Source organism: Anastrepha obliqua, chromosome 6 (assembly GCF_027943255.1).
Source record: "Anastrepha obliqua isolate idAnaObli1 chromosome 6, idAnaObli1_1.0, whole genome shotgun sequence".
NCBI classification, from domain to species: Eukaryota; Metazoa; Arthropoda; class Insecta; order Diptera; family Tephritidae; genus Anastrepha; species Anastrepha obliqua.
In genome coordinates, this window is record NC_072897.1 from 76,762,751 (window position 1) to 76,787,838 (window position 25,088).

Here is a 25,088-nt window from a genome sequence, read left to right on the forward strand (position 1 = left end):
GAAAAACTCATTTAAATGTTCACGGATATTATCCCCTTCCTTCATTCGTGCGAGGGCTATGCGTTTCAAAAGTGTTGCTTTTCTTGCAGGCAAGCTTTTAGTGTTACTAACCATATTGGATATTAGAAATGATTTCAACAGTTTATTACCTCACACAGTTTTTGTCCGGATATGGGTCCTTTCGCAAGTATTTGTCGCGAATGGGAAAAGTGAGCCAACCAAACTGCATATATGGAGATACTGAGTATGATGATGCGGAGCACACGTTCTTTAAATGCGAGAGGTGGAACAAAGAGCAGGCAGGTCTGCAACGAGCTATTGGTGTATTTACACCTGAAGAAATAATCGAGAAAATGATGATAGACGAAGAAAAATGGAATTCCGTCGAAATTTTCGTGGATGATATTATCCGAAAAAAGAGGCGGGAAATGGGAACTTATGCTGAAGAGCATTGAGCATGGGTCTTTCAAAACAGGCGACCCTGGACGCCGGATGAGTTAGTAAGTGTCCTTCTTAGGACGCCGTCTTGGCCCTCTACTTCGAAGCAATGCGGAGACAGTCCCGGGGTGGAGGGAAAAATCCAAGAGCAGAGGAAGGATATTTTTACCGGAATCATCACACATGTAGTAGCGACGGTTGGTATATGGTGCGAAGGCATTTTTAACCCAACCTCACCATCAAAAATAAAGAAATACTGGAATACTTCTTAAAAAAATATTTGCTAATATTTGATAAATCGTGAATTTTTGTCATGTCGAATGGTCGTTGCTGTATATATATGTTGCACCCACATATGTATGTAAGTATGTCTTCTAAATGCCCGGCAGCGGTGGGGTGGCTACTTTCGGTATGTAATTCTCCAATAGATTTTGGAGAAATTATTGACGACTATTCGAAAATAGTCATTATTAGAATATTTAGAAATATTTGGGAAATTTCTTGTCATAGCGAGGCTCCCTATACGAGGTGTGTTCAAAAAATAAGGTGAATTTTCATTTTTTCTCAAAAAGTATTTATTTATTCATCAATTTATATTTTATCTCCTTCAGATATAATACACTTCTGTCAGCGTTTTTTCCAATCTTCAGTACAGTTCTGATATGCACTTTTTGGTATGTCCTTGAGCTCTCTCGGCGATCTGGGTTTTATCTCCTATAACGTCCCAAATCGCAGTCCTTTCATGTCTCTTCAATATTGGGAACAGGAAAAAATCGCAGGGGGCCAAACGGTGTTGTTTTTGGCAAATGATCTCTCACAAGCAAAGATGTATGAGTAGGTGTATTACCATGATGTAAACGCCATGCATTTTTTTTCACAATTCCGGGCGTTTTCGTATTTCTTCGCGCAAACGGCGCATAACTTCAAGATAATACTCCTTATGTATTTATAGTACAACCTTGTGTTAAGAACTCCTGATGCACTATGCCATGGTAATCGAAGAAAAAAGTGAGCAAAACCTTGACATTTGATCAATTAACTGTTTTTGGTCAAAGTTTAGTAAATTTGGGTTGAACTTCTCTGCCACACGCTTCATGCGCAATATTTTCGAAAAGATTGCACTTTCTCAACATTTTCATCGGTTGTTGATGTGTTGGGGCGTCCAGAGCGAGCGTCGTCAATCACATCTTCTCGACCTTTTTTGAAAAGCTTGTACCACTTGTAAACACTTTTTTGACTCAGAATACTCTCTCCGTATGCCAGTGCCAATATTTCAAGTGTTTTCGAGCACTTAATTCCATTTTTCACACAAAATTTGATGCAACTTCTTTGATCGCCAAACACGCAAAACACTTGTCTTATTTATGCCTCTCACAACTTAACATAATATATTGCTAAAACCGTGAACATATCTTCGAGAAGAGTGTACCAAATAAAAAAATAATAATCGAAAGTCGAATGTATGTAGCGCGCGAAATTTTAAAATTTTTCTTATTTTTTGAACATACATCTCGTATAAGCATACATAGTAAGATGCAGAAACCAGTAGCAAGTTGTGATTAGATACTATAGAAAATTTCGAAACATTTCTTTTTTTGTTCTCTGATAGTAAGTAAATAATTAACTAGTATGTTACTTTGCGTATGTAGTTCTCCAATTGATAAAAAGTGCACAACAACATATGTACATACATACATATATAGCTACAAAGTTAGAAACTTACTCTGAATCTAGAGTGCGGCTTATTTGGATGTTACTGCACATACAAGCTTTCAGATGAAGCCGCAAATGCCGAACATTTAATATTGAAGAAATCACTGAAGCTTGTGTGAATTGTATTCACAAAATTTAATTCAAACTTTTCCTCTTAAATACAATATTAAAATGCATACATCGAATAATAATGTACTACTTCATAGTAAATACCTAAAAAGTTGTATAAGTAAATTATGAAATAATTTTGTTTACCCTTCATAACTTTTGGCCAATGCCTATGAATTTGCTCTGGATTCCTTGAGAATTTTTAGCGAAACGTAATATTCTTGCTGGGGCATGTGCACACAGATGCATATGTATATAACAGAGAACGTTAATGTATAGAGAAGTCTGCCTGACCAGAACGTATGGAATTTTGAAGGGTACTCGTTCCAGAATAATCACCACTGAATTGTGGAAATTTAGCAGTTGAAATCGTTTGTGATTAGAAACAATGAATGGTTAGGCTAGATTTTTAATATGATTGATATTGATTTTTTACAAATCATCCAAATTTATATACATATATTCAGTCTATCTAAGGGCATCTGTTAAAAAACTTTGTTGAATTTCTTTCAACCAAATCAAATTCCCTCAAGCATAGCAATGCTTCATTACCAGGCATACCGGAAAATGGCATATTGTAATATAAATATGTAAATTTCTATACATATTTGCATATGCAGCTGTGTGCACTGACCACAGCAAAAATATTACGATTCGCTCTGTTCCAAAAATTATGAAGGGTCAACAATATTATTTCATAATTTACTCATTTATAAATATATAAATAAATAATGTTCAGGAGGAAAAGTATGTAATACATTTTAGAAATAAAAACTGCATATTGACTGAAAGTTTTTACTTTAACGATTTGCGACTTTGCTTCCTGTTGTTATTAACAGCGCTGCACAACTCACAAAAGCTTCAGTGATTTCTTCAATATTAAATAATTTCCACTTTGTTTGTTTTTAAATTTGAATCTATATATGTACATACATATGTTTTTGTGCGCTTTGATTATTTCGAAATTTTCTCTAGTACCGAAATGTCCGTACAGAACTTTTTTATAAGCCAATTGTTGCTGTTTTCTGCATCTTACTGTATCCTTCTGCGCGCACTTGGCGCTCAGCTCCGCTACGGTTGCGCCTATGAATGTACGGTTATATATATATGCATATATTGTGTATACTAGTCATCATAATTTTGGTGGGGGTTCAGAATACAAATATGTACGTACATAGCTTTGGGAATCAAGTGTGCATACGCACATACATAAATGTATATGCGAATGTAGAAATTCGATCATTCGGGTATTTACTCTATAATTATTGTAAGTAGATATGATAAAGCGATCTCTCGTACATATGTATTTGTGCAACACGATACGAATTAAAGATGCTATCGAACTTTTGATTAGGTGCTCCATATATGTATACTGGTTTCTTTAGATTTTTCTTTTATTTATTTTAAACAAGCTGTACCCAGTGCGCGTTACTACGCCAACAACTTAAATAAATTTAAGAACATGTCATATTCGTTTCCTCTGTGTAAAAATACATGGTCATACTAATTTTTATGACAATCGGTTGAACGGGGCAGACGTTACTACTCTGCAGCGCATATATATACTACATACCAATTTTTATAATAATCGGTCCAGTCGTTTTTGAGTTCATCGATGGCATACAGACAAACATTCATTATTATATATAAAGATTTCAAAGTTTTATACAATCTTCAATCTTAATCCATATATTATTCGGTGAAATAAAATATAAATCAAATAAAATTTCGTTCGTCAAAGGAACATAGAAATGCTCTTGCAAAATGCCGTCGGCAATTAATCAAAATGATTTCATACAAAAGGCAAAAACTGTGCAGAGCCCATATACTTATACAGATTCATTGTAATCAGCTCTGTTAAGAACTTTCCCGCTGTCAAGTTGAGCGAGGGGGAAAAGTCTTAGCGGTTCACCTTCATGGGACAGTGCACCAACCTCAATCCAATCAATCTCCTCCATTATATCAACAGCTCTGGCTGGCTGTAGATATCTGCCTGTTGGAGGTCTCATAATGGTATCAAAACGGCGTTTTAGTGCTACTTGAGGAGTGCCAGACCGGCACTTCAACCATTTCACCTATCTAAACTTCATTTTTGACAATTCGCACTACTCGTAGCTCGTGAGACTTCGAATGTATATAAGTTGACATATATGCATGTACATATGTATTTTTTCCACTTTATTTTTGACGAATTGTGGTTGTTTTTAAGGTACTGCGTGGAAGTTTGTATGCATATATATATATATTTATGTATGTTGCGCATTTGGCAGTTAAACGTACCGGTGACTCCATCAAAAACGCAGGCGAAATTTCGATAAATAAAATTGCACAAAGAGGTTTTTTTTTTTTTTGTCGGGACAACTAGCAAGTGCAGCACTCAGACATTAATTAAGTCCATTGTACTAGACTTGGATTCCCTTTTAATTTTCTTTAAATCTACCCGACCTCCGAAGAAATCTGAGTAGATCTTGTGGTGCCAAGGAGCCAAGATGGTTGCTTCTTAACACATCAGTGCCAAAGACCTCAAACCTGATTCGAGCGAAGGCGGGGAAGACACACAGGAAGTGGTCCGCCGTCTCATCCTCCTCTTCACAAGCTGGGCAGAGTAAACTGTCTGAGATGTCCGACTTTTCCATGTACTTCGCCCACAGAAAGTGGCCCGTCATCAGTCCAACCAGCCGTCTGCACTAACCTCTGCTTAATAACAGAAGGGTTTGCGACAGTCGATCGGACATGACAGGTAACATCAGCTTAGTCCATCTGCAGCCTCTCTCAGCCTGCCAAGCTCGCTTGAGGGTGGTAGTTACCTATTTGCTAACCGTGGCTGTGATGGCAGCAGAAAGGAGTGGCAAAACGGAGCTAAGGAGTCAGAGGTCTCGTTACCCGCGATACCCAAGTGTCCCGGGACCCTTGTTAGCATCAGGCTATTATGTCTACCGACAAAGTTCACCCTGGATTTACAGGACTTGACTACCCCTGATGTAGTTGGAGGGCTGTCTAAGGCCATAAGCGCAGCTTAGCTGTCGCTGCAGACACATATAGATCTGCCTCTCCATCGTTTTTCCACAACGAAGTTCATCGCTTCTGGAACTGCATACACCTCCGCTTGAAACACGGATGCATTCATTCCAAGAGCAAAGTGCAGTTTTGTCCCGCTGAGTTCCACGTAGACCCCAGAGCCGGAGCCATGCTCGGTCCTGAAGCCATCCGTAAAAATGCGAAAACAGTGTTTGCTGGGCTCATTTTCTGAGTCTTCCCACAACTGAGCCTCTGGTAGCACTACGTTGTATCTCTTTTCAAGTACCACTCTTGATGGCATGGATCAAGGGGCATGGAGAGAATCGTTGGATCGATATCCATGCCTTCTCTGTGTTCCAATGCCGGACAAGGGCCGTACTAGTTCCCATTGTGTTTCAGTCTGCAGATGGCCTTCAAGGCCTCTCCTCGGATGAAAGCATCAAGTGGTGGTAACCCAATCAGAGCATCTAGTGCCGGGCCTGAAGGAGTCGGAAGAGCTCCGGTGCAACAGATGGCCACAGTGCGTTGCAGTCTCGATGAGGTCCTCCTGACTCCCACTTGAGAGAGTCTACTCATCCAGACCACTGATGCATAGGTGATAATGGGTCCTATCATAGCCGTGTAGATCCATAGGACCTTGCTAGGAGAGATACCCCACGTTTTCCCAAAGACACCTTTGCACTGCCAGAAAGCTGTCAGTGCTTTGGATGCCTTTGTTTCAACACGTGATTTCCATAGGAGCCTACTATCGAGGATTACTCCAAGATATTTAATTTCCTTGGATAGCTGGATTGTGACTCCTTTTAGCTTTGGCAGAACGAGTCCATCAAGCTTCCTCCTTCTGGTAAAGAGGACAATACCAGTCTTGGCCGGATTTGCCGATAGCCCATTCACACAGCACCAAGTGTCCATCAGATCCAGAGTTTTCTGCACTTTCTTGCAGATGTTCATAAGCGAAGGGCCTGTTACCAAACAAGCAACATCGTCCGCATATGCTTGTGCGTAGACTCCCGAATCGTTTAAGGTGGTGAAAAGAGGGTGGATTACCATGCACCAGAGCAATGTAGACAGCACACCGCCTTGGGGGCAGCCTCTATTAACCCCAGATGACACCAGTAGATCTTCCTCTGCTAGTACCGAAACGATTCTTTGGGCCAGCATCGAACGAATCCCATTTACTAGCACCCGGTCTACGCCGTGCCTACTAGCAGAGTTACACATACTGTCAAAAGTAGCATTATCAAACGCCCCCTCTATGTCTAAAAAGATCCCCATAGCGTAGTCCCTCCTGTCGATGGCCAGCTCTCCCCTAGCAACAAAGTTTTGCAGTGCCGACTCCCAGGATTTTCCACTCAGATAGGCATGCTGAAATAGAGACATAGGTGAGCCTTCAGCGACTTCTGACGCATGCACAATTCCACCAGTCGTTCGAGACTTTTCAGCATGAAAGAGGTCATGCTGATGGGTCTAAGGCTTTTGGGGCTGGTGTAGTCGTCTTTTCCAAACTTTGAGATGAAAGCGACCCTCATCATCCTCCACGAGCGTGGTATGTAAGCCAGTGCCAGGCATGCCGAGAAGATTTTCTTCAGGGCTGCTCTCACGGACTCTGCACCCTCCTTCAGCATGGCAGGATATATGCCATTCACCACAGATCATTCACCAGTTATGCCGAGAAGGTGTAACAGCTCTGACAACTGCCTCTATCAATAAGGGCTGTTGCGGGCTGACGCTTATCTGATTACCAGGAAAGTGAGATTCCATCAGCAAGCTGAGTGTCTCACTTTGCCACTCCGTGAAGGAGCCATCAGATTTCCTAAGTGACCCCATCTTTGCAGTTGGGCCCCTTTTCAGGATCCTAACCAATTTGGCCGTGTCACTCAGAGATTCAATACCGCTGCAGAATTCCCTATATGAGGCTCTTTTCGATTCCCGAATAAGCCTCTTGTAGTTCTTCTGAACATCACGCTATCGCTCCCAGTGCTCTGCAAAGTTAGTCTTGAGGGCCCGGTTTAGAAGTTTTCTCGACTCACGCCTCAACATCTGGAGCTCTCGATTCCACCAAGGAACGGGAGTCCGTTTAGGGAGAGGTCGAATTGGACAGGCTGACTCAAAATATTCGGTTAGGGCAGCGTTGAGTTTCTCAACAGCCGTCTCAATGGCCTGTTCTTTTCGAAGTCTTGACGGCGTAACGTCGAGGTCCCGCAACGCCTCCCTAAACTTCCGCCAGTCTGTTTTTCTTGGGTTTCTAGAGGGCAATGGCATTTGTGCCTCCTTGCCACACTGAAACTCAATGTACCTGTGGTCCGAGCACGAATCTTCGGCAAGGACTCTCCAGTTCTTGATTGACCACCCAAGTTTTGAGTTTGATAGGGTTAGATCAATCACCTCCTGCCTTCTAGCTGTTACAAACGTTGGCTGTGAGCTCTTGTTATGTATGTCTAGGCAAGAGGACGCGATAAATTCGAGTAGTCGAGATCCCCGTCCATTGCACTTGCTGCTGCCCCAGATTGTATGCTGGGTATTAGCATCGCAACATAGGATGAGGCCCAGACTGCGCCGCTCACAGAACCTCCCGAGACTGGTGGCCTTCCCGAGTGGTGGCCCTTCCAGAGCATCGTAAGGAAAATAAGCAGTTGCAATCACAAACTTCGACCATCCGCGTCTACCTCTGTAACCCACCTCAGCCGCTACCAGGTCTTGGCAACAGAATTGCTCAAGACCCGTCACAGTGAGATGGGATGATACTATAAGACCGGTCCTAGGTCTACTCGAACTCCTGTCATATAATAACGTGGCCCCTTTCAGCGCACTTAAGTCACAGAGACGGCCCCTAAAGACCCAGGGCTCTTGCACTGCTGTTATGTGGGGTAATGTGTGCAGCTGGGAAAGCCTTCTACTTAGTAGTGCAGTAGTGGCTTTGGATTACTGCAAGTTAATCTGCATCACCGTCAAGGGACGGTAGCTAAAGGAACCGTCCGAAGCAAACATTTGGGAAAGACGTGGAAACTGACCATCCCAAAGAAGAGACTCAGACGGTTCCCGTACCGTGAGCCCATGACATCAACACTGGCCTCATCCACTCGCACCACAAGAGCAGACCCTTCCTTTCCTTCCCGGTTTTTGCTCTTGGTGTACGAGAGGACTCGCCAAAGCCTCGTATTGATGCCCGGATTCTGGGCACGTAAACAGGATAGGACATCCGCCGTAGACAGGTCTGGATCCGGAATCCAGCAGATGGCCTTCCTGAGGGGTACACTCTCCTCGCTGTAGACTGCAAAGCGAGTGGTCCCCATGGGGGGCACGTTATTGACCACGGTTCTGATCCACTCGAAGTTGGCCAGAAACGCGCACGTCACCTTTATGGTGCCGTCCTTTGTCTCATAGCCCTTCGCGTTGGCTTCAGGACCGGAGGCAATAACCTGACGCATCAGTTGACTTTTGCAGTATTTGATTTCTGCATCCGTCAGCTGATGGTCAGGCCCCAGTTTTCCAATGACAGCCACAGGTCGTGGGCCAGCATCCTTCTCGCTATAGGATGGCTTGGCCGCACCCTTGGATGTGCTTGGGCGAAGGTCTAGCTCCCGATCTTCCACTGAAGAAGATTTCGCTGGGCAGACAGCTGTGCTGGACATTTTGTCGAGGCACCGATAGGGACGTGGCTCAGCAGAACCTTTTCCCGCCACATTGACTGGCGCCAAGACCGCGCTCGTACCTTGGGGGGTCGTGGCTCGGCCATTGGCGGCAACCGCAGGGCAGGGAGGTGTGCTGGCAAGAGGGGGATCTATCATGAATGACGCTCTTACAGAATCCGTATTTACACCATTAGGTGCAATCAAGACTTCAATTTCCCTAAAATACCTCCGAATCGCGGATTGTAGATAGACGGAATGCAAAATTAGCAGGACGTTATAGCTCACCTTCAATCTCAAACAATCGTCAACATTGGTAAACAAGAAACCACGAGATGCCTGGATACTAACGGCAGTCATAACTGCCTTTTGGTCTGTCGGAGAACACGCAGCCAAAATGGGCATCCCCCCAACACATACCGTGACAGATTTAAACAACCGGAGAAAAAGGGGACAATCTTCTACTTCCTCTGTGAATGTCCTGCCCTATGGAAGGACAGAATGTTAACCCTGTGCAAACCGCTATTCGAGAGTCTCGAACAACTGTCTGGCTCAGATGTCAACAACCTAATGAGATTCTTAAATCGAACAAACTGGATATAGTCATGATATAAATAACTGTTAAACAAGTTGGTAACGAGGATGTGCGAAAATGGTGCGGAAGCGCTAGTTGGATTCTGTATGAGTCACCACTTTAACCATCCAACAAGTATGCCTTGTATATTGCGAGGAGATTTTCTGAACTAACAATGCGGTACGAAAGAAGAATGCAAAACATAGCAACAGTTTAAGTAGTAATATAAAATACTAACCTCTACTTGGGTAAGGCTTTATAAAAAAGTTCACGTGTGTCTTAAACAATAGTGGCTATTCATACAGCCACGCGATGAAGGTATTGACGAAGAAAGGCAGTTACGATGAAAATAGTATCTGAAAATTGAATGCCTTTCGTCGTTGTCAGAAAGCAGGTTAAATAATGGTTGCAGCTCGCAATAGTGCGACCATCATCATCAGATTATGCAAGTAGATTTTAGTTAACGAATTAAAAGAACGGTACAAACTATTTCAAGTGTGCATCAAGAATGACAGAATAAGAGTTTGCGTCTTCTGAATTCGCTGCGATGTCATCCTCCGAGAATATACAAACAAAATTAAGGGAAAGTACTGGTTTTTGAGAGGGAAGGGTGGGCGAAAGCAAAATAAACTATATTGGAAGTATTTTAACAATTCGTGCTTTCACATTTGTTTATTTAGTTTAAATGTCACAAATCAAAATATAATATTACTATCCTTAGAAATTTTACAAGGATGTAATTACTCCTCCTTTTGCTTGATTTGTTTTGTACTATAATATAATGGTGCCTGGCGTCAGAAGGCTCCGCTTCGCCTTGAGCATGCACTGATGTTCGAAAGCTGAACACGATGGTTCTGAAAGATGCCTTCCCAGTCCTGCTTATAGAAGATGTCTTGGAGAAGCTACGAAATTCAGTTTATTTTTCCGGGTTGAATTTGGAAATGGGTTTTTTTTTATACCCATTGAGGAGGGCAGCATGCATCATACGGCGTTTGTTACAAATGAAGGCATGTACGAATTCAACAACTCCGTCTTCGCCGGCTGTTTTTATAATGTAGAGTAAGTTCGAGTACTGTGCACCATTTTACTTCGATGTTATTTTCGTCCAAAATAATAATAGTAAAACATGTCATTTTTTTCATAAGATATGTTGAATTAACTTTATCATTTGTTACAAAAATAACTTTATATTCAAAGTTTTCATCCTACAAAATTGGAAACCAGGGACCACCTCAAAAGTTGACGAATAAAAATCTGGTGGGTAATGTGGGCCAGGGTATTCGGGTAAAGTGGATCACTGTATTGGAGTACGAGAGACAACGTTATAGAAGTAAAGTAAAGTACAAATTAATTAGTTCATACTATATTTATTTCATCGTAAATAAACAAAGTAATTCAAAAATATATAAAAATCAGTTATAAATAAATAAATAAAGGTATTGTAGATATTTTCTTAAAACTATTCAGAACAAGAGCTACAAATAAAGATGGCATATTTCTTGGGTAAACACTTTTTGTGAGCCCAAACCATATCGCATTGTAGGCACTGTCATTTTCTGCTCGATATCCACAGAAATTACATTCTGTTCCTTTATTTGGTGGAAGATCGGGAAAGAGATCTTCCCCGTCGAAGTCTACGCAGCTAAGGGATTTTTCCGAATCAGAAGAAGATTGGACTTGATGAGTCGTCTTGCGCACAGAATTTTTAGATGGCTTTTTAACTTTAAGCTTAGATTTCTTGGAAGTAGTTGCACTCTCTTTTAAGTTAAGAGACTCCTTCGAATCAGTAGAGGATTTGTTTTGATGATTCGATTTGCGCACGAAATTTGTCGCCTTAAGTGATTTTTTAACTTTATGCTCAGATTTTTTGGAAATAGTCGCACTCTCTTTTAATTCGTTTTTGTACGTTGACTGTGCTAGAACAATAGCTCTCCCTGTTTTCTTCCACGGTTTGTAGAAGGTTTCCTTATCTTCGGAGATATTTGCCAAGGTGTGACACGATTTGTGCTAGCAGCTGGTAGATGCTGAAGTATTTTCTGTTTGTGGTATTTGTTCATATAATTCACTAGCAATGAAATCAGAATCAGAAAATATATTTCTATTGAAAGGATGTATGCCGGTGAACTTAAAACTTAAAGGGAGGAACTTATGTGTTGAGTGCGGGGAAGAGAAATTATAGTCACTCCGTTTTGGCAAGCAAGCTCCAGGAGCTCAATATTCCTTGTGTGGCTATGGTGACCATCTAATTTAAAAAGTATCGGCTAGTCCTTTGTTGGCCTCGTAAATTTTAAAAAATGTTGAAACCATTTTGTTAATATTTCAGTTTGTACCCAGCCGGATATGGCATGCAGAATCTGATCCAGGAGGAGCATTCTTCATAAGTTGTGGATTTTGATTTTTCCGTGGAAATATGAAAAATGGAGGTACAAAGCAGCCACTCGCACTCATCCAGCTAATAACTGTTACCAAAGATCCACCCTCAGCAGATGTTATTGCACCAACCTGGAGTTTCCCCTTGTAGGACAAGACTTTAGGTTGCTTACTCTGTATAACTGAAAGCCCTGTTTCATCCACATTCCATATTGAGGATGGTGGAAATTTGTGACTCTCATACTCTTGCTCAAGTATATCGAAAAAAACTTTCACATTTTCTTTTGTAAAGCCTATTGCTCTATTAAAAGAGGTTCCTGTTGGAACACGAAAACTAATCTCATTTTAGTGCCTGCGAAGGAATCCATAGAGCAAGTCTTTTCCAGCACTTTGCTTTAGGACAGAAAACTTATTTGGGACATGGGCTTTTACAGCGAACTGAAAAGCAATGGACCTAATATCGCGTCTTGTAAGGCCCCAAAATCTTGATTCCATTTCCAATGCATACTTTACGATATCTTTCTCAGTTTCTTCATTTAGTACTGGCTTACGTCCAAGTAGTGTCCTTATTAGTTTGTTAAGAGAGGAATTACTCCTTGCCATTATTTGTAGTGTGGAGCGCGGCACATCAAATCTCTTTGATGCAAAATTACGAGCGGGTAATGGGGGCTACTAGCCTATAATACCCTACCCTAACTAGCCCACATTAGCCGCATTAAGACTTAATAAGAAAAATTATTTGAAACATTTATACAAGTAACTTAAAAAGCTTTCTTACCGTTTTGTATTATTTAAAATAGTTTTAGGCCACTATCTGAACTTTTACTTTATACAAATAATCACTTTGTAAAAATTTTTTCAATATTTTACACCACTAAAAAACAGGTCGAATGCACTTCAAAAAACATTTTCATGAACTGCTTACAAGCAAAGAATACAAATCAAAATTCGTTGTAATGTGAATTTCAAACCAAACAAGCAAGCACACACTATGTATATCAATGCATTTATTATGAAAGTTACAGCTGGCGCCCACATTACCCAAATATCCCACAATACCCGAACTTACTCTACGTCAATTGTATATCAAGACTTAGTCACGACTTAATCGTGTTTGGCCTTACATCGAATGAATGTTTATCTAAACTGAAAACAGTCTTATCGACTGCGAATTATGGTATAAAAATCAATTGGAAAAATTGCACTTTTCTCAAAAAAAGAATAGATTTTTTGGGACACACCATAGAGGGTGGGAAAATTAAGGCAGCCGAGGAAATTTTGGAATGGATACAGTTTTTTCAAATAAACGGAGCAGAGACAAATGCAATTAATTTAGTTAAAAAAAAAATGTATTTGTAGACAGGCTCAGACCGAATTGCACACAGACGCATCAATGGACTGTTCGGTGGGACTTTATGACAAGACATAAACGGTGGTAGTGCATCCTGTACTTTATTGAAGTAAGAAGACGACAGAGTCCAAACAGAATAGTTTCGTTTTAAGGTAAAAGTGATGGGTATTTGATGGGCATTAAACTAATACAGATTGCAGTGCATTTAAACAAACAATGGCTCAGAAAGATGTTGCATGGGGAATGACACAGTTCTTGAACTCCGAGAGAGTAGTTGGAAGAAGCCCGCATATGCTAAGTCGATATCCAGGAGCGAGCGTAATGACAGTGGTAGAACTTACAACAAAGTTACAAAAATCACAATAACAAAATAAGCAAAGCAGTTTGTACTCGTAAAAGCAGTTTGGCAAAATTTTGAGTAGAATTTCACATGAAGTGTATAAGATGAAAGGCTCTCTATTGTGCAAATCTGTTGACGGAAACGACTTTTTAGTACATAGTTCCCAGGCTGATTCTCGGTGTAAAACACTATGCACAAACGTATTTCATACCCCATCTAGAGAAAAGATTGATGAAGATTATAGGGAAAGGGGTTGTTTACATTCTATCGACAGAGGACAAAGCTTGAAGGATTCCATTACGACCGTCAATTTTTTGCGGAGGAGAAATTACATGTTTGTGAAAATTCAGTGAATGGCTTGCAAATATTGTGATTTGTGAGATTTAAACTTTACAAACCAATGAAAACGTTGTACCGTGTGTTAAATTGTGAAAGATCAAACTAATATAAATCCTCCAAATGCAGTTTTTGTTGGCTTATATGCGAAGACCCGTGGCAAGAAAGTGTTTGTGTGTATAATTTCTTCCGCTCCACAAACAAGTAATTCCCTTTCCTTTTGCTTGTTCATTCATGGAGCCTGACGATACAGTGAAGTCAGAAGGGGCAACCTTGTATTCCATCGTCACGACTAAAATAATCATGACCGCTGCGACTGCGTCTATGACTGTATTTAGTTTTTGTAGTCTCTAGACTTAGAATTTATGTCTATGTACGTACATCTCCTAGGGCATCAATTGTACATACGTACATATATGTACATATGCTCATGTAGGTGAGAATTAGTTTTGCATTTGTTAGGCAGGAATTCGGTCATTTGGATATGTAGTCTTGAATTATTGTATGAAGATATGAAATACGATGCGTCGTGACGTACATAGGACATGCTTGCCTCAGTACATACGCATGTAACAACATATAAATTAAAGATGCTATTAAGCTTCTCCTTAATTGTTCCATATATACAAATAAATTTCTTTAAACTTCTCTTTTATTTATTTTAAATTTCAAAAGATCATACTAACTAGAAAATCCATATTTTATTCTCTGCGTTGAATATGGAGACGACTAGGACGACTTTCCCGGCAACGCTGTATATTATATATTTTATATTTATTATATATGTATGTATGTATATATGTGTTTTATAAAATTAGAACTGACAATATTAGTCACTCTTACCATATCTGATTTATACAGGTGTGTATGCGGTAATAAAAACGTCGAACCAACATCACGTTCTGCCATCGTCGTGCCCGCCTCCTATTAACATGAAAAATTGTATTATTGTTATACATATAACACATAATAACTAATTTCGATAATTTAATGCAATGTATCATACAATCCTCTTTGGAGCTTATTTTAACCAAGCAGGAAGTCTTTATTATACTCGTATATTAGAATGACAATAATTTGGAGGATTTCTCAGATGCAATGACCTCAGAATTACCAAAATGACATACGAAGTTCTTTCAACACCAATATCAGTTGTTGTGTCGTTTAATGGCACGTTTTGTGAAGTTGTTCGAAAACCGGTTCCTTAGTATCTCTCTAACTTTTTGGTCTATACGAGTAAAATACGCATTTTTAGAGATATCGCTTAAGGCCCTCCTCGCCTCATTTGAAAAGGTGTTTTTTGGGTGAAATCGGTTAAGTAGAACCGGCTATATCTGTGTCGCCAGCTCGAAAGACCTTGTACCTTGTACACTCGTAAATATCAATTCATGCTTTGTTTTCACTGAAAACTAATTTTGAAGTTTTGCTGAAGAGGTTGCGTCCCTAAAATGGCTCTAAATTTGTTTCAAATATCCGAGCGTCGTATTTAATAAAAACTTCATTTATTAAAGGTATCCATGAAAAGCAAAGATTTTTTATTTTTATTTGGTTACCTTAAAAAATAGTTAAATACAAAATATATAAAAAGTAGTTCTATATTTTAAGTCCTGAAAATATCCTAATTAAGTATTCCAAGTATTTTACAGAAGTCTGATTCGACATATTTGTAGTAGTATCAATTCTGGAAAATAGTTGGATGTACAAATTTATGAACCATATCTATGGATTTTTGGCAAAAGGAATAGTTTGATCTCATAAAAATTTTAAAGTTTTGTATTTAGGTCAATATTTTTTTGTATTTAAGTCTTATTAAAACGGATTCCTAAGCTAGAAGTGTATAGGATTAATAGTTTAAATATTTTGTCACAATCCATCAATAAGTCGACTTTAGTTGTAAATAGATATGTATGTATGTCTGTACTTACGTCATTTGTGTTAGTAGTCTGTGCATCGAAGCAAATGTTGATTGGTTTCATAATATCAATAGAGTGTGTTTCCGCCGATCTAAAATATTAAATTAGTTATTAGTGAGGTCATGAAATTTTCAGATATACCAAAGTAAGAAAAAGAGTTTCCTCATATTTGGTAAAATTTTTTTTATATTATAGAAACTAGACAGTTTTACTCAAAGTCCGCTGCGAGGGACTGGTAAGCCAGCGCTAAGCTAAGGTTTTTTGAATACTTGCCCTCACGAAAGAATAAAAAGGTGAAAATTATGTTTGCGTATATTACTGTAAGATAAGCCTTCCCAATATCGCTTACAATGATAAAAATGGTATCCCAACGTCAGCTAGCTAATTGGATTATTCATGGCGATATTACTGTGTAATTTTTGTCCTAAAGCCGTGCACGAATAATGTTCCTCATCAAATAAAACCCCTTGCTACGGTTTTAAGTTAATGAAACTAGTTGTTGTGACATTCCTGAAACCTAACTTCCCTGACCTTGATCCACAGTCGTTGCATACTGATTCCCTGTGCTGTATGTCGGTGCTATCAGATGGCGCTAGCTGCTTAAACTTTGTACCTATTTATATGTTACTGATATTGTTGCGTTTACTGCTGGGATTGCTGCATTGCTGGAACCTTCACTGAAGTCAATTTAATTGCAGCTGTCACGTGTTAATTTATATCATTAGGTATAATAAATACATATGAATGGAGATATAAAATAATATTTTTTGTTGTTTTAGAATGGAAGGATATTGAGAGATATATACTTGTAGGTTGCAATAGACGCAGATTGCCAAAGTTGAATGATAAATATTTTTTTATGTAATCGATTTAGAGCAAATGACTTAAACAACAATACGAACACCAAGATTTTTCGATTTTGTAGGACATAGCCTTTTTTATAGCCCGCATATGTCGCTCCCTTGCTAATTGGGTACCGTATTGTACCGAAATTGAAAGCTAATTAAATAAGAATTACTAATGACAAAAGTTTATTTCCATGACTATAACAAATAATCCCATTTGTGGAACAACATCGAGACGCCCACCACAAATACGAGGAGGAGCTCGGCCAAACACCCAAAAAAGGGTGTACGCGCCAATTGTATATATATATACGGCGGTCGCCGTAGCCGAATAGGTTGGTGCGTGATTACGATTCGGAATTCACAGAGAGAACGTTGGTTCGAATCTCGGTGAAACACCAAAATTAAGAAAAACATTTTTCTAATAGCGGTCGCCCCTCGACAGGCAATGGCAAACCTACGAGTGTATTTCTGCCATGAAAAAGCTCCTCATAAAAATATCTGTACACGCCAACACCGAGATTCGAACCAACGTTCTCTTATATTAAACTTTATAAAAATTCATGTCCCAAAAGTAAGTATACAGTTCATCATATTATTAATTTGTGCAATCAAAAACATAATTAAAATCAAATTCTAGTATTTGGTAGGTTAACTATTAGACTTTACAATCGCTTTAAGTCGTGATGGCATTAGTTTCACCAAGTTTCCAGTTGCAGCTGGTGGTATTTTATTCCATTCCTCTTGAAGGACGTTTTTCAGTTGTTCCTTATTTCTAATCGGATGTTTACGTATTCGCCGCGTTAAATGTTCCAATAAATGTTCGATTGGGTTGGTGTCCGGGGACTGTGGCGGTGTTTTCAGCTGTTTTCGCACATTGTATAACAGCTACTCTCGCACAATGTTGGATGTGTGCTTGGGGTCATTATCCTGCTGGAAGATAAATTCTTTTGAATTATTTTTCAAAATATTTAAATACCCATATCGGTCCATAATATTATATTTTCGATAAATACCAATTTTCCAACCCTGTTTGCAGCCATACATCCCCAAACCGTCACAGAGCCCCCTACATGCTTCACAGTGCCGGTCATATTGTTTGGATCCAATCCCGCGTTAACTTTTCTCTAAACTTTTCCACGGTCATCAGATCCACAGATACTTGACTTAAACTCATCAGATAATATGACTTGGTTCCAGAACGTTTGGTCATATTTTTCATGATCTTTGGCGAATGAAATCCGTTTACTCCGTTTGACACTACTTACGAAGGGTTTTTTCCTAACATTGTTCCCATGATAACTAGCACTATGCAAAACCCTGCGAATAGTTTGGCTGCTAATTTGTTTTCCAGGCTCATTTTCAACTTCAGATTTCAATTTAGGGCACTTATTTTGGGGTTTGTCCTAATTTTGCGTACGACTAAGCTTTTTTCTCAGGGACATAAGAGCGGCGGACGCCCACAACGCTCTCTATTAGTGGTGCTTCCCGCAGTTTTATATTTATTCACAATCTTTTGAACTGTAGCAAAACTCCTATCTATCAAACGACCGATTTCTCGCAATGATTTATGTTCCTAGTGATATTTTAAAATCAGTTTTTTTAAATCATCAGAAAGCTCTTTTCCTCTAGGTGCCATTTCTAAAAATGTCGTAAAAATTAATACAAAATGTACATATATTATTTCCATCATATGCGTTAAAATCAATGCGTAAAAATAAATGTTATGCTAACTGAACAATCGTTTGCTGTATACTAACTTTTGTGACATAAATTTGGCTGGTACTTAAAATGTACAGCTAAATTAAGGCGCATATGAAAGATTATCCCAGTACACAATTAGCATGTGTAAAATATTTTGATTACATATTAAGGAAAGCGTTAGCGACAAACAATTCTATACATCAGGCTCCTGTATACTTATTTATGTTACTAACTGTATTATATATATGTACATATATATACTCTGTGTCCCTCGCTGGATAAGTGATGCCATTTACCACGAGAACGATATTTTCTTTTATCGATGAGATGGGTTTGTTTCATATACCTTACTTTTGAGGTACGCCTACAGAAAAAGTCCATAGCGGTAAGATCGGGTAGAATGGGTGGCCGTGATATGTCACAAACTGATGTTAGAAAGGAATTTACGTAGAATTGCCATGGTCTCTCTGGACGTGTGCGGCGTGTCGCCATTTTGCTGAAACTATGTATATGTGTGTATTGAAATAAGATGTTCTCTCTTTATTGGCAGAAAATCATTCAGCATGCGGCGATAAGAGACCCCATCCACAGAAATTGCTTGACCTCAAAGATTAAAAAAGTATGGTTCAATTATTCGACGGTTGTATATCTTGCCGCGGTGAAAGGGCTTAAGTAGGGTTAATGAACGAAGGAGCTATTCCATCTCAAGCTCAACCACGTTGGATAGGTTCTTGGAGATATTCCGAAAACCAAAACGCAACGAATTCCCGAGGGATGAATGGTGCAGGGAATTAAAACATGTGCATCGCTAAGGGAGCTTTCCCCTCGAATGCTTAGCCGCCTTCGAGAGTAACTGTGGCCGTACCGCGGTATGGGGCGCTGCCGCGGAGGACCCCATTATTTCCCCTTTTTAATCGTAAGAACCAGAATATATTCACAAAAACCGAAAAAAAAGAGATTAACTCAAATTCGTGTTGCGCTGCGACACAATACCGTCCTCAGAAGCGAACAACCTGCTGGCCTCCAGCCAAAATACGGCTGAGTCAGTAAAGAGTAAAGGAAGTTCCAGCTTTAGCACTGACTTAATAAGCAAACAACAACTAACCCAACCAAAAAGTACACAAAGGTCAGCAGACGGCACTCAGAAATCGCGAAAAAATCCAAGTAAGAGGGTCTCATTATGAAGTCTCGCTAAACGTAGACGCGGTTCATTCTAGGCAAAATAGCTAAAAATGAACTCGCTCGAGCAGCCGATGAGCGCGACGCTGCTGACTAGATCAAATATCAACAGGTGGGGAAAGAATATGAAGACTTTATAACTAAACACCCCAAAAAAGATAGCTTAAAAAAACCGACGCAACGAAACGTGACAGATCACATGACGTGATTGAGCAGGCATCGAAAGACCTAAGGTGTCCGACAGCGTCGAAGCATCGGCAAAACAACGGCCATTCAGTGAGGTGGTTAGAGGAGATTATCCTCTTATTGACGAAAACACGAACAACGGCAGAGTAGTCCTACAGAAGTGGCGGCAAGTGGAGGCCAAACTGTCCAAGATCATGCTAGACAAGCATGTAGTTGAGCAGTGGTCTCCCTTCCTTCGATTCTGCAGGAATACTTAGAGGTTTTAGGGTAGTCAAGTGCGATGACGGCTGGTCAAGGGTTGACCTAGAGAATTGCGTAGCTGAGATCAGCGAAGCACTGGAAGGCTTAAAGCTAAAGCTCATTGCAGCTAAAGACATACCTTACCCTCCTCGTGCTCGCATTTGGTTGCCATTGATGGACTTTAAAATACCTCAAGTAAGTGCCGATGAACGATTGGGCAAACGTGAAAGCTGAAAAGCCGCAGAAGGACGGCAATGTCATTTGTGTTGCAGGTAAAGGAAGAGTGCTTGCTGTTAAGCCAGATTTTGGCAAACTATTCTAATAGAATAATGTAATAATAATAGAATAGAATAAATTAATATAATATTGAATTTAAATAATGAAAATGTATTCAAGCTTAATATTAAGTTATTTTATATTTTTTATTTATAAGTATATAGTATACTATTACTGTTTCTCGCTGTCGCTATTTCTTTACCTGTTTCTATTTACTTCCGAGCATTGACTCTATTTCTACAGCTATACTTTCCATTCTTCCTATTTCTATTCACTTAACTGCATACTCTCTCTAACTCTCCACATACTGTTCTTCCATTTCCGCTATTTCTTTTATCTTAGTTTTAGGCCTAATATAAGGACAGAACATGGAAAATAAAGTCACTTTTGAATTGTAATCGGACGTGTGCGGTGTTCTTCTTTGAATTCGAATCCAAAGGCATTTAATTTCGCGCTTCCCTAAGTAAAGTGTTTTTAAAAATTAATATACAATATCTTCACAAAACAATGAAGAATTTTCATGGCGCCCGAGCAGGGACAGTAGTGCGAAAGTGATAAAAAACAAAGTGATAGTGTCAAAAGACCACAAGTTGGCAATTCGTGCACGCAAAATATTTAATAAGTAATAACTAAATTAAATAACCAACCAAATAACTAAAAGAATATTGCCTGCGCGGTCCGTTTACAAGAAAAAACAAAAGTCGTCTCGCAAACAAAAAAAAACAAATAACAAAACAGACAAACAGACAACTAAAGTAATATACACATTGATATATGCATATATAAAAACTAGTGCAGTGACTTGGAAAGTGCAGTGACAGTGAGCCCCCAAAAAACAAAACAAAAAAAAAGTAAAAATTGTTTGAAAGTGCAATAAAATAATTATGCACATTAAATATAAGTAAAATAAAATATTTATATTCAAAAAAGTTAAAAAACAAAAAAAAACTTATAGAACATCGCTACGAAGGGGAGTGAAACTGTGGAGCTATACGTCATATTCACCGGTTCACCAACTGTTCACCACCAATATCCACCGTTACATAGGACATCGAGGGAGGAATGACCTGCAACTGCGTGGCCTGTCAAAGGGAAGTTGAAGCTGGAAACAAACCAGTCCACGATAAACAGGTATTGATTGCGAAAAATTGAAGCTAGAAATTGGCTTTGTGATTGACCGAGATTATTACAGTTGCTAATAATCGTCTCACAGTACAAGGGCTTCAATTATTGGCATCTCGTGCATCCACTTCTTATATGCAAATAAACTTATATACTTATATATATATAAATCTATACACATATCTATATACATATACATATACTGCCAATGAAGTGAAGGATATAGTGGGACCCAAGGTAGAGGAACTTGTTTGTCGCCAAATAATTTGCGAGCACTATTTTTCGGTTTATTTTCGGGATTTTTTCAAAAAATCAAACGAAATTGCGGTTTCTTAATCAGCCGCAATATTTAAAAAAAAAAAATTTTTTTCGACAATACAAATTTTATTTGAGCAAAGGCTCAATTGTTTGCTGCTTATTTTCGTTCTCGTTTTCGTTGGTCCTGGTCAAGTTTCAGCTATTATATATTTCAGTATTTATCGCTTTTGTTTTCGTTTTCGTGCTGAAAAACTTCGAGAACCGTTTTCATTTTACAAAAGCCACAGGTTAAAGCAGCGAACTTTAATCTCAAAACATGAGTAAACCAAAGTCGGCTATTTCAAGTATCTCTCCAAGTAAGGAGATGATGGACTTAAAGTTTTTAAAGCGCGAGAGAACTGTTGCAAAAACCAGCATAATGCGCATAAAAACGGGTCTCCTTGAAAAGACCATGTCGTTAGATCCAATCGAATTGGAGTGCCGACTCGACATATTGAACTCCCATAGCGAAAAACTCATGAAATGTCAGTCGAAAATTGAGGAAGTGGTCGAAGAAGACATTGCCCGTGGAGAGTTAGGGGACTTAATTGTAGAAACACAGTCCATTATAAAGCTCATTCTGGCGAGAAATAAATCGTCAATTGCCGAAACATCTTTTATTGCACTTCACAGCTCGCGACTACAAAAAATGTCGTTACTTACGTTCAAAGGAGAATAATCCGAGTTTAAAAACTTAATGAGTCTGTTTGAGAGTTTCGTGAGCAATGATCCCACAATCCCGGATATTGAAAAATTTAATCATTTAGTTTCATGTCGATCCGGTGAAGTTTTAGGCACAGTGAAGTCCTTCCAAATGTCGGAAGAAAATTATCCAAAGGTGTTGGCAAGTTTGAGAAAGGTTTATGACAATAAATGCCTGATATTTTTTAACACAGTGTCGAAACTTTTTGAATTGTCAAAAATCCAAAGGCCTTCTGCGTCGTCTCTGCGATCAATTACTGATACAGTGTCTGTAGTATATGACTCCCGTCCATCGCTGGGTGACGATAAGCTCATTTCAAATGCGATGTTGACTCACATAGTCATGGCGAAGTTTGATCCCACTACTCGGTCAAAGTGAGAGGAGGAACTTGACTATGATAAGCTGCCGCTTTGGACTGAGTGTGAAGCTATGCTAAATAAGAGATACCAGAATTTATCAGCTGAAGAAGCTTCCTCATCCCAACAAAGGCCAAACAATGAAGACACGCGGCAGAAAAGAAAAAAATCAACAACTGGGACACTCAAAGACAACATTTATCGCGACAAATTCCAAACTGCCCACTTGCCTTCACTGTGGTTCCAAGGACCATTATTTGACAGCTTGTCCAAAATTCCAAGCGTTTACTGCACTTAAAAGATTTGAATTTGCCAAATCTATTTCCCTGTGCATAAATTGCTTGCACAAGGGACATACGGTCTCAAAGTGCAAAGCAGATCGCTGTTTTGTATGCAACCGTTCGCATCAATCATGTTGCATCAATATCCGATCTCCTTTGGGACCGAGCCGCTACCTTCGACGTCACAAGCCATGCATATTAGCAGTCTGTCTAACCGAGTCATGTTAGCTACTGCCTGAGTTAATGTAAAGGCGAGCTCCGGTGTTTACGTGCAAGCGCGAGCTCTACTTGACTCCGGTTCTTAAGTCAACTTTATGACCGAAGAGCTTAAGCAGAAATTTCGAATCCGAAAAGAAAAAAGAAAAGAAAATCCCAAAAATATTGAACTAGCAGATCCAAGTTTCTACAAATGTCAGAAAATAGACGTACTTTTAGGAGCTGAAATATTCTTTGATCTGTTATCGGTGGGTCAGATTAGAACCAGCCCAAGGCAGCCAACGCTGCAAAAAACAGTGCTAGGCTTGATGCCCAACTAAGTAGCACATTATGTCAAGTTGAAGAAAGCGTTGCTCGCATTGATGCTACAATCCGGAAATTCTGGGAATTGGAAGAAATACCTGCACAAGTAAATTCCACACGACTGACTCCAGAACAGGCTAAATATGAGGAATTTTTTCAAAAACCACACAGGTTTTACCATGTGGAAGGCTTCAAGTCAGACTTCCTTTCAAAACCGACCGTAAATTACTCGGTCATTCGTATGAAACCGCAGCTCGGTGGTTTCAGGCGCTGGAGAGAAGGACGATGAAAATATACCTGGACTTCATGCAAGAGTATCTCGAATTGGGGCGCATGAGTCCAACAAATAATCGACTCCCGAGTGAGCCCCACTATTTCATTCCGCACCAGTGTGTGTTAAGACCGCAGAGCACAACTACCAAGTTGCGCGTAGCTTTTGATGCTTCGAGTCGCACATCAACACAAGTTGCGTTGAATGAAACCTTGACGGTCGGACCGATCGTTCAAGAGGAGCTTTTTTCGACCCTCCTTCACTTCCGATTACACAAATATGCCATGACTGTCGACATCACGAAGATGTATCGCCAAATATTGCTACACGAAGACGACAGGAGCTTCCAGCCCATAGCGTAGATACAGGATCCACCGTAACATATGGCACAGCGCCTGCACCATTTCTCGGGACACGGTGTCTGCAAATCCTAAGCGACAAAAATAAAGCCAAATATCCACTCGGGTCCAAAGTCATTCGGAATGACTTTTACGTCGACGATCTATTAACATGATCCGACAGTATAGAAGGCATCACCCAGATACAACAGGAAGTAAATAAAATTTTGGAATCGGCAGGCCTAAAAATAGCAAAGTGGTTTTCCAATCATGCAAGCTCATCGGTCAGTGAGAGTCTCCAAAACTTATTGCAGCTCACCGATACTGACTCCACCAAAACGCTGGGAATCCACTGGCAGCCGAAAGATGACATTTTTCGCTTCATTCTGGAAGATAATTTTAGCGAGCTGCGAGCAGCTAAACGTAATATTTTATCAGTTTCTGGTCGCCTCTTTGACCCTCTTGGTTTATTAGCCCCGCTAGTTACCAAAGCTAAAATCTTATTACAAGAGCTTTTGATTCAAAAGTTAGACTGGGATGAGTCGATTCCATTGCGGATTGACACTAGCTGGCAAAACTTTAAAGCCAGTTTGTTGCAGCTTCCATCAATTAGTATTCCTCGGTATGCAAATACAGAGTCGAGTGCCAGCTGCCAAATTCATGGCTTTTTCGACGCTTCAATAAGAGCGTATGGCTGCTGCGTATATATACGTAGCCAATCCGCTAGTGGTACGAAATGCACGCTGCTTATTTCAAAGTCTAGAGTAGCTTCGCTGAAGACTAAATCTCTTTCGCGTTTAGAACTCTCGGCAGCCCATCTTCTTGCCAAATTATGGACAAGAATTTCACCAATGTTGAGTTGATCAATAGAACAAACAATATTCTAGACAGACTCCGAAATAGTTCTGCATTGGATTAAAACGCATCTATCGTCGTTGCAAACTTTTGTCGCAAATAGAGTGTCCGAGATCCAAGAGTGGA

The 25,088-nt window shown here is 39.7% G+C and overlaps 1 protein-coding gene across 1 annotated transcript in view; it reads right to left on the minus strand.

Annotated features, from left to right (window-relative positions):
• Positions 1-25,088, minus strand: part of LOC129250758 (uncharacterized) — a 33,521-nt gene that overhangs the window by 3,599 nt on the left and 4,834 nt on the right. The window contains exons 2-3 of the mRNA XM_054890356.1: positions 15,803-15,881; positions 14,721-14,801 (exon numbers count right to left, since the gene is read on the minus strand). Of these exons, the coding sequence (XP_054746331.1) occupies positions 14,721-14,801; positions 15,803-15,881 (160 nt within the window). The remainder of the gene's footprint in view (positions 1-14,720; positions 14,802-15,802; positions 15,882-25,088) is intronic.